The sequence below is a fragment of the Capricornis sumatraensis genome, chromosome 2 (genome assembly GCF_032405125.1).
Source record: "Capricornis sumatraensis isolate serow.1 chromosome 2, serow.2, whole genome shotgun sequence".
NCBI classification, from domain to species: domain Eukaryota; kingdom Metazoa; phylum Chordata; class Mammalia; order Artiodactyla; family Bovidae; genus Capricornis; species Capricornis sumatraensis.
The window spans coordinates 183,287,050-183,300,609 of record NC_091070.1 but is presented as its reverse complement, the minus strand read 5'-3'; the positions used below and the strand labels follow the sequence as shown (position 1 = coordinate 183,300,609).

The following is a 13,560-nucleotide window of genomic DNA, read 5'->3' as shown; positions in this document are numbered from 1 at the left end:
TTTGATCTCTAATGGCTTTATTAACTTCATTTATTACAGAATTGATATTACTCCCCAAAGAATAATTAAATTATTTTGAAATGAATGTATGAGAAAAAAAGACCTTGAAAAGAAATACTAAACTTCCATGGTCAAACTTTTATTTTAATGTATAACCAAAACAAAACACATTTTCTGAAGTGAATCTCTCATGAATACTGTGAATGATATTCAGTATATTTATTGTGCCTTTGGGTAGTCAAGATCTGGTGAGCAGTATTGGTAATGGAATATAAAATTCTTTATTCCATCTTAGTACTGTAAAAAAAAGAAAAGAAAGAGAAACATATTCTTGAATTGTCCATTTGTACCTCTTTACTATTTTTTTCTCTTTTATTTTGGTAATTTTTTCCTGATTATATGTAATATATTCCCATTTAAAAAATTTTAGTAACTACAGAAAAGTGTGGAGAATAATATTTCAGCTCTAAAGAAGGCATCATTGATAAATTAGCATTTTTTTTCTGCTTGTACCTTTATTTTTTAAGCACCTTTATTAATCTACATACTATAAATTCACTCATTTAAAGTGAACAATATTTCAGTGGTTTTTAGTGTATTTACAAAATTTTGCAATTATCCCCATAATCTAATTTTAGGACATTTTCATCTTCCCCCAAAGAAACCACATGCTGATAGTGCTGTGCTGTGCTTAGTTGCTTAATTGTGTCCAACTCTTTGCAACCCCATGGACTATAGCCTGCCAGGCTCCTCTGGATTTTTCCAGGCAAGGATACTGGCATGGGTAGCCATTCCCTTCTCCAGGGGATCTTCCCGACCCAGGTATTGAACTGGGGTCTCCTGCATTGTAGGCAGATTCTATACCAGCTGAGCTACAACGGAAGCCCATACTAACAGTGGTCATTCCCAGTATTTCTCCTTCCCCATATACAACCATAAATCTACTCTCTGACTTTATTATTTTAGTTTAGTAACTCATGTAACTTTAAATGCTGCATACTTATTTTAGTAGAATTGCTAAAGTCTAACTATTTAAAAGATCTGAATAATTTGCTTTGTAACTACTATAGCTTGGACCTGGCCAGATGCTTTGAACATTGAAAATTCAGACTCTGAATCTTGGACTTCCAACACTGTAAAAAAATTTACCGCATCATTTGAAGCATCGCTTTCAGGGGAAAGAGAACTCAAAACCCCAACAATTTCTCTGAAGGAAAAAATCGAGAGATATTCTGATGATCGTGAGATGCAAAATGAAATTTATCACCGGAAAATCATCTCTTGGTTTGGTGATTCCCCCTTGGCTCTCTTTGGTTTACATCAGCTAATAGAGTATGGAAAGAAGTCTGGGAAAAAAGCTGGAGATTGGTATGGACCAGCTGTGGTTGCTCACATTTTAAGGTAAAATTGTTTTAAAGTCTTCCATCTTATGACTGAGTTCCTCAGGCTCAGAGATACTGATTTTTGCAGTGTATATATATTATTAGAACTTTTAAAATCTAACTGTATGAGAATATTTATAAAGGAACTTTTATTTGCTATTAGGGAAAAGACAAGACATATTGTGACTCTAGTCTCATTTAATTTACTGACAAATTTTTCTTCTTTTGCTCATAGGTATGGATATCCAAGCTTTCTTTCTAACCAGGTTTTCACTAGACTGCCCTATTGAAATGTTCTTAAAACTAACAACTCTTTCAACCTTGGAACATGCATGACATTATAGTTTTTTGTTTTTTTTTAAAACAGTGTAACCTGGGGGCTGTAATGTACTGATAGTGTAATGAAATGTCAAGAGCTAAAATTGATGTTTCCAGCATTTCTTTGCACACATCAAATTCTTGTGAATTTTAAATGTATGGGATTATTAATATAATTATATCATAGTAAAAATAAAGGGTATGTGATATTCAGAGTACTTAGAAAAAAGTTGAAAGTCAAATTTCACTATACCTCAGGTTTATAGTGCCATTTACTACTGAAGTTTTAAAAAAATTATCTTGTTGTATGTCCCATTATTATTATTAACTGAATCATTAATAATATCATCAAATTACAGCATGTTATAGTAAATTTAGTCCAGTTAGAATAATAAACAAAATCCAAATTATTACAGTGTTTTTTTGTATATTAAAAGGCTTTATATTTTGTAGGCCAAATGCTTGCAGTTGAAAAAATATTTACCTAATGTTATTAAATAGATTATTAAGAATAATATCAAGTCCAGTTTAGTATGACATATATAAAAACATTATCATAAAAGCATAGTTTCTACTCTTCAAGATGTTATATTCTATATTCCCAGGGATCAGGGCACTTTTTCTATAAAAGACCTGATAGTAAATCGTTTAGGCTTTTCAGGCTCTGTAAGGGCTCTATTGCTCATTTTTCTCATTTTTAAAAAATTTTTTTGTTTGAAAACTAAAAACCATTTTTTTGCCTCAGGTTGTACAGAAACAGGCCTCAGCTCATGTTTGAACTGTGGGCCATAATTTTCCATCCCTCTTTTATACTAGCACATAAAAACATGCAAAATAAGGCATATTAAAGTAAAAAAATATAAAGATACAGTCAAATAAAAGTATATATTTTTCTACAATTTGTGTAATTTCTTTTTACAGATATTATGGGTTTTTTTTGTCATATCTTGTGAACCATTGAGAGCATTATATTCACTTGGAAAAATTTTTCAATTTGCAGTTTTACTTACAGAATTCTAAGACTTGAAAGTAGGAAATTCATCTGTTCAGATCCTATAGGTTTTTGAGTGAAGGAAAAAAGTCATGTTATTGTTTAAAGAAAAGATAAAAAACTTTCTTAAGTGTACTAGAGAACAATCATATTTTGCTAATCAGTAATGTAATGGGCTTCCCTCATAGCTCAGTTGGTAAAGAATCCGCCTGCAATGCAGGAGACCTGGGTTCAATCCCTGGATTGGAAAGATCCCCTGGAGAAGGGAAAGGCTACCCACTCCAGTATTCTGGCCTGGAGAATTCCTTGGATTATACAGTCCATGGGGTCACAAAAGTCAGACACAACTAAGCGACTTTTACTTTCATTTAATGTAAGTTAATATGAAGCAAACCTTGAAGCGTATTGTAATAGCACTTTTTAGAAAGCATTTAATATAGCCAGGGGAGTTTGTGAGAAATTCTTTTGGGAGGACTGGGTAGGGTTCATGCCTTTATACCCAAGAATTTAAAATTTTAAACTTATGTTTTTATGTTCTTTGAGTAATTTAGAGTAATATTCTACTTTGAAAAAAATTGATGTGATTTTTTAAAAATACCATTCAAGTAATAGTTTTGAAAGCAGGCACTAAAGGTTAAATAGGAAAGTCAGGAAAATGTTGGCTTTCTTTTCCTTTAAATGAAATCTTTATTTATTAACTGGAAATGTTAGGATTTTAAAGGATAATCCTTTTTATTTTCTTAGAAAAGCAGTTGAAGAAGCAAGACATCCAGACTTAAAAGGAATCACTATTTATGTTGCGCAAGATTGTACAGGTGAGGAATCTATTATATAATTCTACTTTTTATCCACTTGTTTGGTTAGACCTTTTTAAAAATTTAGGTATAATTGATATATAGCATTACATTAGTTTCAGATGTACAGCATAATTTGTGTTTGTATATACAAATTTGTATGTTGCATTGGTTTCAGATGTACAACAGTATTTGTATATATTGTGAAATGATCATAATAAGTCTAGTTAGCATCCATCACCATCCATTCTGTCCATTCCATTCTCGTTGTCCAGTCGTGTCTGACTCTTTGCGATCCCATGGACTGCAGCTTGCCAGGCCTATCTATCCCTTACCATCTCCTGGAGTTTGCCCAAGTTCATGTTCATTGCATCAGTGATGCCGTCCAGCCATCTCATTCTCTGATGCACCATACATAGTTACAAATTTTTGTGTGTGTGATGAAAACTTTTAAATATACAATATATATTATTAACTATAGTCCCCATCCTGTATGTTACATCCTTATAATTTATTATCTTATAGCTAAGAGTTGTACCTTTTAACCCCCTTCACTCTTTTTGTCCCCCCACTTTACCTCTGCCAACCATCAGTCTGTTCTCTGTATCTATGAGCTTGGTGTTTCATTCATTTTGTTTTGCTTTTTAAGAGTCCACATGTAAGTGAGATGATAGAGTATTTGTGTTTCTCAGTCTGACTTATTATACTTAGTATAATGTTCTCAGAATCTATCCATGTTGTCACAAATGGCAAGATTTCATTCTTTTTTATGGCTAAATAATATTCTTATATATATATATAAAAACACATATACATATACCACATTTTGTTTATTCATTATTGATGGACACTTAGGTGGTTTCCATACCTTGGCTATTGTAAATAATGCTTCAGAAGACAAGGGGATGCATTTATCTTTTTGAGATAGTGGTTTTGTTTTCTTCAGAAAAATACCTAGAAGTAGAATTGTTAGATCATACTGTAGTTCTGTTTCTATTTTTTTGAAGAACCGCTATAGTGTTTTCCATAGTGGCCATGTTAATTTACATTCTCACCAGCAGTGCGCAAGGGTTCCTTTTGCTCCACATCCTCAACATGTGTTGTTTCTTGTCTTTTTTGATAATAACCATTCTAACAGCTGTGAGATGGTATCTCATTGTGGTTTGACTTGAATTTCTCAGATGGTTAGTGATGTTGAGCACTTTTTCATGTATGTGTTGGCCATTTGTATGGCTTCTTTGGAAAAATGTCTCTTCAGGTCTTCTGCTCATTTTAAAATTGGATTACTTTTTTTTTGATGCTGAATTGTATGTGTCTTTTTATATATTTTATATACAAATATTTTTGTCAGTCAGTCAGTTCAGTCACTCAGTCGTGTCCGACTCTTTGCGACCCCATGAATCGCAGCACACCAGGCCTCCCTGTCCATCACCATCTCCTGGAGTTTACTCAGACTCACGTCCATCGAGTCCGTGATGCCATCTAGCCATCTCATCCTCTGTTGTCCCCTTCTCCTCCTGCCCCCAATCCTTCCCAGCATCAGAATCTTTTCCAAAGAGTCAGCCCTTCGCATGAGGTGGCCAAAGTACTGAAGCTTCAGCGTTAGCATCATTCCTTCCAAAGAAATCCCAGGGTTGATCTCCTTCAGAATGGACTGGTTGGATCTCCTTGCAGTCCAAGGGACTCTCAAGAGTCTTCTCCAACACCACAGTTCAAACGCATCAATTCTTCAGTGCTCAGCCTTCTTCACAGTCCAACTCTCTCATCCATACATGACCACAGGAAAAACCATAGTCTTGACTAGACGGACCTTAGTCGGCAAAGTAATGTCTCTGCTTTTGAATATACTATCTAGGTTGGTCATAACTTTTCTTCCAAGGAGTGAGCATCTTTTAATTTCATGGCTGCAGTCACCAACTGCAGTGATTTTGGAGCCCCCAAAAATAAAGTCTGATAATGTTTCCACTGTTTCCCCAGCTATTTCCCATGAAGTGATGGGACCAGATGCTATGATCTTCGTTTTCTGAATGTTGAGCTTTAAGCCAACTTTTTCACTCTCCTCTTTCACTTTCATCAGGAGGCTTTTTAGCTCCTCTTCACTTTCTGCCATAAGGGTGGTGTCATCTGCATATCTGAGGTGATTGATATTTCTCCCGGCAATCTGATTCCAGCTTGTGTTTCTTCCAGTCCAGTGTTTCTCATGATGTCCTCTGCATATAAGTTAAATAAGCAGGGTGACAATATACAGCCTTGACATACTCCTTTTCCTATTTGGAACCAGTCTGTTGTTCCATGTCCAGTTCTAACTGTTGCTTCCTGACCTGCATACAGATTTTTGTATATTTTGTATATTAACCCCTTATCATATATGTGATTGCAAATATTTTCCTCTATTCAGTAAGTTACCTTTTGATTTTGTTGATGTTTTCCTTTACTGTAACAGAAGCTTTTTAGTTTGATGTATTCCCATTGTTTACCTTTGCTTTTGTTGCCTTATGATGCCCAATTTAAAAAATTATCACCAAAACCAGTATCAAGGAGCTTTCTGCCTGTTGTCTTCTAGGAGTTTATGGTTTCAGGTCTTATGTTCAAATCTTTGATGATCCATTTTGGTTTAATTTTTGTGTATGGTATAAGATGGTAGTCCAGTTTTATTCTTTTGCATGTTGCCGTACAGTTGTCTCAACACCATTTATAATTAGATTTTTCAAAAGTATTTAGCTTATCCCAATTATACTGTAAATGATTATGAAGGTGGGGACCATGTTTTCACATTTTGGTTCCAACATGGTACCCTATGTAGGCACTTATTAAATATTTCTTGATTGAATATATACTATGAATTATAAGTTGCAATATTAAAATAAATTCTTGAGGAAAATTTCAGTATTTAAAATGACTACTTGGAAAAAGATAGGTGGGAAAATGTAACATAAGTGTATACTTGGTATGCATGTCTGCCAAGTACCTCCTCATTGGTGGATTTGTTTCAAGGGAGGAAAATTCTCAGTTTGAGTTGTCTCTTACTAGTCCTTCAGTAAATCATCTGATCATGATGCAGGTATTGTCCAGAATGTAGCTTTGTTTTATTGTTTTGGGTCTTCTGTTTAATGACCAGTATTTATAGTAATTTAAAAACTCTATTGGGGATAAAACAGAGACCTTAATTTCCTGATAAAATAAAGTGTCTTCAAAATAAGCCACCTCATATTGTTTATTTTTTACAGAAATGCTTTCAACAGAACAAAGTATGTTAATATTGGGGAAAGTTATGTTATACTTTAATTATGTTTAATATAAGGGTGTTTATAAGAAGTTTGAGAGTACCTTGGTAACTGACTAGTGCTGATAGTGTGGAAATAATGGTTAGCAAATAAACATGCATATTGTTTGGGCTTTTGTTAAGGTTAATTGGATTTTTAAGAAAGACTGATAAGCCAAGATTATAACCATATGAACATGAAAGTTTTAAGTTTTCAAACAAGTGTATGAATTTTGCAGATACTAAATTTGTTTTTCAGGTAGGAAATCTTACAAATAAAATGTACTGTGTTAAGAGTTCTAATTAAGCCAAAGTATGTACTTAAACAATTAGTCATTAGATAGTTTATGAATTTGCCTTTTGCATTTTTATTGATATCAATCAGCTTTGGTCTTTAGCGTCACATACTGTTAATTAAAGATCACAAAGCTACTCAATATCTAGGTGATTTGTATAATTTGAAGTAGATATTTAAAATTTTGAACACTGATATTTAAAATTATAAAGGGAGAGTTTATATTGCTGTAGTACATTTTGATAGATTTTGAGGTTAGAAATTAGGTGAAGCCAGAGTCAATTAATAATTAATTCCTCACCATTCCCCCATCTTCATTAGTGCGTTTTTTTAATTAGTGTTTTTAGAAGCTCCACTTTCTATTCATTTTCTCTTCCTCTCATTCTGTATTCTTTTCCTTTGTAATTACATATTTTTCCATGGCTTTAAATAGTTAGGACTATGCTCTATACACGAGGACTTTAAAACTGCATTTCTAGTGCTGCTGCTGCTGCCAAGTCGCTTCAGTCGTGTCCGACTCTGTGCGACCCCATAGACGGCAGCCCACCAGGCTCCCCTGTCCCTGGGATTCTCCAGCAAAAACACTGGAGTGGGTTGCCATTTCCTTCTCCAGTGCATGAAAGTGAAAAGTGAAAGGGAAGTCGCTCAGTCGTGTCTGACTCTTAGTGACCCCATGGACTGCAGCCTACCAGGCTCTGCCGTCCATGGGATTCTCCAGGCAAGAGTACTGGAGTGGGTTGCCATTGCTACTTGTGTTAATATGAGGTAACTTGTATTTTCTGCCATCCTTAACTATTTCCATTTAGATGTTCTACAAGCACTTCAAATTCAGCACATTTAAAATTAAACCCATCATTTCTCTCTATACACAGCTCTTTTCTTACTTTCTATTTTCTCTTCACTGATAGTATCATGTCCACATGCATGCTTACTTATTCTTGACTCTTTTCTTGTTGCTCATAATCTAGTCAGTCAACCAAGGCTTAACAAAGTATACTTGTAAAAAAAAGGTTCTGAAATCTGTCCTCTCTTCTTCACTCTCATTGATACAGATCAGACCCTTATCTCTAACTAGGACTTGAACATGATTTCCCTTTCTCTTCTATTTCTCATTCATTTAGTCAAAAGATATGATCATGTCCCTTAATTTGAAAATCTATGACTGTCTGTTAACTCCAGTCTCAAGTTATTGTAGCATTGAAAATAAAGCACATGAAGTCCTTTACCAATTGTCTTAACCTACATTGCCAGCATCACCTGTCAACTGTCTTGCATGCTGGTACACCAAAGTACCATCAACCTGCACACCATTCCTTGGATGTATTATTATTACCTTTCTTCCATGTCTTTGCTGATATTGTTGCCTCTGCTTAGAATGCCCCTTATTATTAAAATGCTTTTTATTAACTCTTACTCATTCTTTAAGAACATGCTGTGAAGCCTTTTCCAGCTCCTATCAGGTAGAACTAGTTTATTATTCTGTGTTCTGTAACACTGTGGAAATACTTATATTAAATATTGCACTTGTAATTCACTTTTAATAACACCTTGTGCTTATCTGTAAGTCCTTGTAGATCAGTGTTGGGGGAAAGTACCAGAACTATTTGGTTGGGAATCACTTTTGTAATGAGCCTCTGTTATGGAATTGTACTGTTTTATAGCCCTTCCATGTGTTGAAAGTGGAGGGAAAATACCAAAACACTGAGGCAGACACTGTGAATTAAGGATCTTATTTGCATTTATATTTCCCTAGCATAGAAAGCTTCAATAAATAGTTGCCCCTCAATAAATGTGTGTTGAATGAAATAGAAGAGTAAGAAGAAATTGAAGAGTAAGAAGCACTTGATAAGGAAGAAATTATTGTATATGCCAAGGGAATATTATTACTTTGTCTTTTTGCAACAATATTTGTCTCTGAAGGAGGCAGTCCTTTGGAAAAACCCATTTGATTGGAGTATTTATTAGTTCAGAAAAGTCAAAGATAGAAACGGTCGTGTCTGTACTATCTCAGAAAAGTGAGAGAATTTAAAGATTTATAATTAGCAGTTTTACTGAGTAGCTTGGCAAAAGTAAGATGAATTGAAACATGGAAAGAACTACTTTTCCATTTTTGTAGCTTTGGTGTAGACTGACCATGGGAGGTACACAGTTCCTGTGTACATATTTGGATTTACTCAATCTCGTGGCTTTACAGTACCATCTGTCTCCTGTCAGTTCCCAAATTTTTGGCTCCATCTCAGACCTGTTCCCAGATAGAGGCTTTTTATGTCCATAACTGCCTACTCATCATCTCTGCTTGCATATCTAGTAGCTACCTCAAGCTTAGCATGTCTAAAACTGAATTCCCGTTTCTCCTTCCTATATTTTCCCTTCCTACAGTCTTCTATGTCTTTGTAAATGGCAGCTCGCCTACTCTGTTTGCTTATATCAAAACGACGCCCATCATCTATGACTCCTTTTTCCTCTCGTATATTTGTTTAATGTATCATTTTTCACCACCTCCTCATGACCATCTTGTGACCATTCTGCATCTTGACAATTATTGCCTTTGTTCAGGCCACCATTGTCTGTTGCTGGATTCTTGCGGTGCCTTCCTAACTTCTCTGTGTTTCAGCGCTTGCCCTCTGCAGTCCTGTGCTAATAAACACAGGAACCACACTGATAAAACATAAATCCAGATCAGGACATTTGTTTCCTAAAAAACTCTTCAGTGGCTTCCCATCTTACTCAAAGTAAAAACTGAAGTCTTTATAATGGCTTTTTAAATTTCCTACCATCTGTCTTTGTTCTCTCTCAATCTGTAACCTTATCTCCTAACCTCATTATCTACTGTTGTACCCTTACTCACAGTCCCTCCAGCGGCACTGGCCTCTTGGTCCTGGAACGAACTGTCCATGCTTCTGCCCTAAGACATTTGCACTTGCTCATCTTTCTATCTAGAATCTCTTCCCCCAGGTATCTGCACTTCTTGGTTTATTACTTTCTTTAAGTCTTGAGTTCCCTACCAGCTTATTTAAATTGTGCTCCATTTCAACATTTCCTATCCATCCTTCTTCCCCTCTGTTTTCCTTCAGAGCAGCTATCACCATCTGTCTTATCATATATTTTACTTATTTATTGTCTACTCTGTGTTAGAGGATATGCTCTATGAGGGTATGGGTTTTTCTCCATTTTGCTCACGGCTGAAGACTCAGTGCCATATAATAGTTATTTGATAAATATCTATTGAATGTATAAAGGATGTGGGTAATTTTTAACTCACTGAGACCTTGTTAATGATGTTAGAAATTGCATGACTGGCCATTGTTGGGAGAAAAATTAGGGTACAAGTGTTTCTGAAAATTATTTTTGTAAAATTTAATATGTATTAATTGTATTTTTTCTCAGTTTACAGTTCTGATGTAATTGATAAACAGTGCACTTCCATGGCCTCTGATAATACAAATGACAAAGCTGTTATTATTCTAGTTCCTGTTAGACTTGGTGGAGAAAGAACCAATACCGACTATTTAGATTTTGTAAAGGTATGAAATAAGAACTAAAAAATTTTGAGGGCAATGCTAGCTAACCTGAAAAATACAGAAGGTTTGCAGTCTTTTTTCTATGAAATGGAATGATTTTATAGTTGTAGATTGATGATTTTATAGTTGTAGGTTATAAAATTTGACATTATAGATTTTAAATTTCAGTATTACAAGATCAGATGTGATTTGAAGAGTAAGGTGTTCTATGACAAAATAAAAAGCCTTTTAATCTTTGGAGCTAATCAAGGGGATACAGTGCAGCAATGATCATAATCTGAAATATGTTTATAGTTCCTAGTATTCTTATGTGTGATTTTTAAATGTATGTACCTTTATTTATTCATAAACCCACATTAAACTGTATCTAGGTAACTATTGAAACAAGATGAGTTTTAAAAATTACTGCTGCATTATCTTCTACTTTGTTTCATGTGCCATCATAAGGTCCATAAGTAGGAAGAATACTTACTTATATAGACAGAGGTGATGAAGATAATGTTGGGGAGGTTCCAATTTTGTTTCCCTTATATTAACCAGTTACAAATCTGTTCTATTTCAGAACACGTAATTTTTTTTTTTTTTTCAAAAGAACTGTCTAATTAGGTTATCTTGTCACAAAACTTTAACTTTTGAAATAGTCTGGTTGAAAGTTTAGTATTTATATTATTTGCATAGTTTGAATAAAATCAAGGCCAGAGATGGAATTCCTCTTTGAATGGACTGTTGTAGCATATACGATTCCTGAAATACATTTTAGATTTGTACCTCACGTGAAACACAGTAATAGTCCCATACTGTGATCCCAATGTATATAGGTGGAACATGTATCCTCACTCTAGATTGTACTGATTCTAAAAATCTAGAGCAGTTCATTTCAATATATGGTATATGCAAGTCTTCTAGCTGATATCTTGGCTTTTCCTAATAGTTAATAAAAATTTGCAGGCTACTTGTTACTAATAATACCAGTGTGTGCATGCTGAGTTGCTTCAGTCTTGTCTGACTCTTTGCAACCCTGTGGACTGTAGTCCACCAGGCTCCTCTATCTATGGAATTCTCCAGCCAAGAATACTGGAGTGGGTTGCCATGCCCTTCTCCAGGGGATCTTCCTGACCCAGTGGTTGAACCCATATCTCTTTTGGTCTCCTGCATTGGCAGGTGGGTTCTTTACCATTGGCGCCACTGTAACCAATAACTTATGAATCCACTAGATAAAAGTGGGGCTTTGATTTCTAATATGTGGACTCTTTAGTACAATTTTTGGTGAAATATGAGTTGTGAACCATTTCATGAGGGCTTTGAGATTTCTGGCATGCTATGATATCTCTTTTGTAACCAAATCTAAAATGGATTGCCTGAGAAGATCAGAAACTGAGGCAGTTTTGGAATCGACTTGCTAAAACCCCATTTCTGGTGAAAAGGGCTGCAGATAGCTTCATCTGGCTGAGGGCTTTGCTGTTTGGCGGCATTGAGAACAGTTATCAGATGGCAGGACTGTGTAATTCTCGAGTGATTCATTGGAGTCTGCATTGTAGTGAAACAAACCACGGTTAGCTGTTAAAGTGATCCTTAGTACCTAGCATATAGGAGTTGCTCAACAGATATTTGTATAACACTTGTAATACAGATTTATCTCATTTTGCCCTCACACTAGCTGGGAACTCAACTGCCTTTATAAAAAAACAGAAATGACAAAAGTTAAGTGATACGTTCAACTTCAGATAACAAAACTATTGACAGAGACCTGACCTTTTTTCGTATGTTCCCGTAGAATCTGGACTTCCTAAAATGTAACATTTCTTTGAGCTTCTACTAATTTAATTTATGCTACAGTCCACTTTTAGAATAGTATTAATAACTATTAATATGTTTAAAGTTTTTGGTTATCAGGTAAAAATGTCTAAAATGGCTGAGTGAAGTGGGTGTCATGTTAGGTGTGGTGCTTGGTCACAGGATGGTTGGGTCAAAAGCCGTAATGAGATCATGTAAAGAGCTATTCATTTAGGAGTGAAAAAAATAGCGTGTCTAATAGACCTGAAAGAGAAGTAATCGTCCTCTTCTCCCTCTTTCATTTCTGCTCACTTTTCTTCTGTATTTCCTCCTCCTCCACTTGTGCCTCCCTCACCTCCCCACTCACTCCCCCTCCATCTTCTCCTCTGTCTGCGTCTTCCTCCTCCTTTGTCAGCACTGTATTTTTTCCTGCCAAACTACTGTACATTATACTCTCCAAAATTCACCATTCAATTCTATTTAAATTTATTAACCGAGGTAATTCCATGGTATTTCAGAGATGGTACCATCGCCTGCTACATTCTGTGAGGAGCTTTATCAATCCCTACCACAAGAAGTTTACTTATTTATTTATTTTTAAAAGGACCTGGAATGAGGAAAATCCAATATGTTCTCTTTCTTCAGCAAGACAAATTAGGACTTTCCTTTTTTGACTGATTACTTCAGTCTTATTTATTGCTTCATGGATACAGCTCAATCAATGCTCACCGCTAGATAACTGTGAAAAGGCTTTTTTAGGAACTGTAAAATGTTTCAAGTTTCCAAAGATACAGCTTCTTATATGTAATGACATTTTAGCTCCTAATCTGCTTCTAAGTGTTTATTGCTAAATCTGCTCTATTTTGTTGAAAAGGAAATATAGATGTCAAGGAGCAAAGTCTTTCTTCCATTACCCAAAATCATTCTTTTTTCTGACAGCCTGTGATGATTCTTGCTATGCGTTTTTTTCTTTTTACTCTCGACTTTGAGGGACTTAGAACTTTTACTTTCTCCTGGGTCCCTGTATCAGAAACATTGTATTTCAGCTGATCAGATTGCCTCAGGTCGAAGGCACTCTCTAATTGTGTTAAAGATCTTTATTTTGGGGGAACACAATAGAATAATAGGACTGAGAATAGAATGATAATAACAGAATAATAACAACTATTATTATCAAGATTTTTGGTATAATTGCATCTTAATTAATTTTTGTTTTTGTTGTTA

At 35.0% G+C, this 13,560-nt stretch overlaps 1 protein-coding gene across 3 annotated transcripts in view; it reads left to right on the top strand.

Moving 5' to 3' along the window:
- The window catches only part of ATG4C (autophagy related 4C cysteine peptidase), a 106,660-nt gene that overhangs the window by 58,554 nt on the left and 34,546 nt on the right, over positions 1 to 13,560 (top strand). For all 3 annotated transcript variants that reach the window (XM_068964868.1, XM_068964867.1, XM_068964869.1), the window contains 3 exons: positions 1,071 to 1,401; positions 3,436 to 3,506; positions 10,430 to 10,566. In XM_068964868.1, the coding sequence (XP_068820969.1) occupies positions 1,071 to 1,401; positions 3,436 to 3,506; positions 10,430 to 10,566 (539 nt within the window). The remainder of the gene's footprint in view (positions 1 to 1,070; positions 1,402 to 3,435; positions 3,507 to 10,429; positions 10,567 to 13,560) is intronic.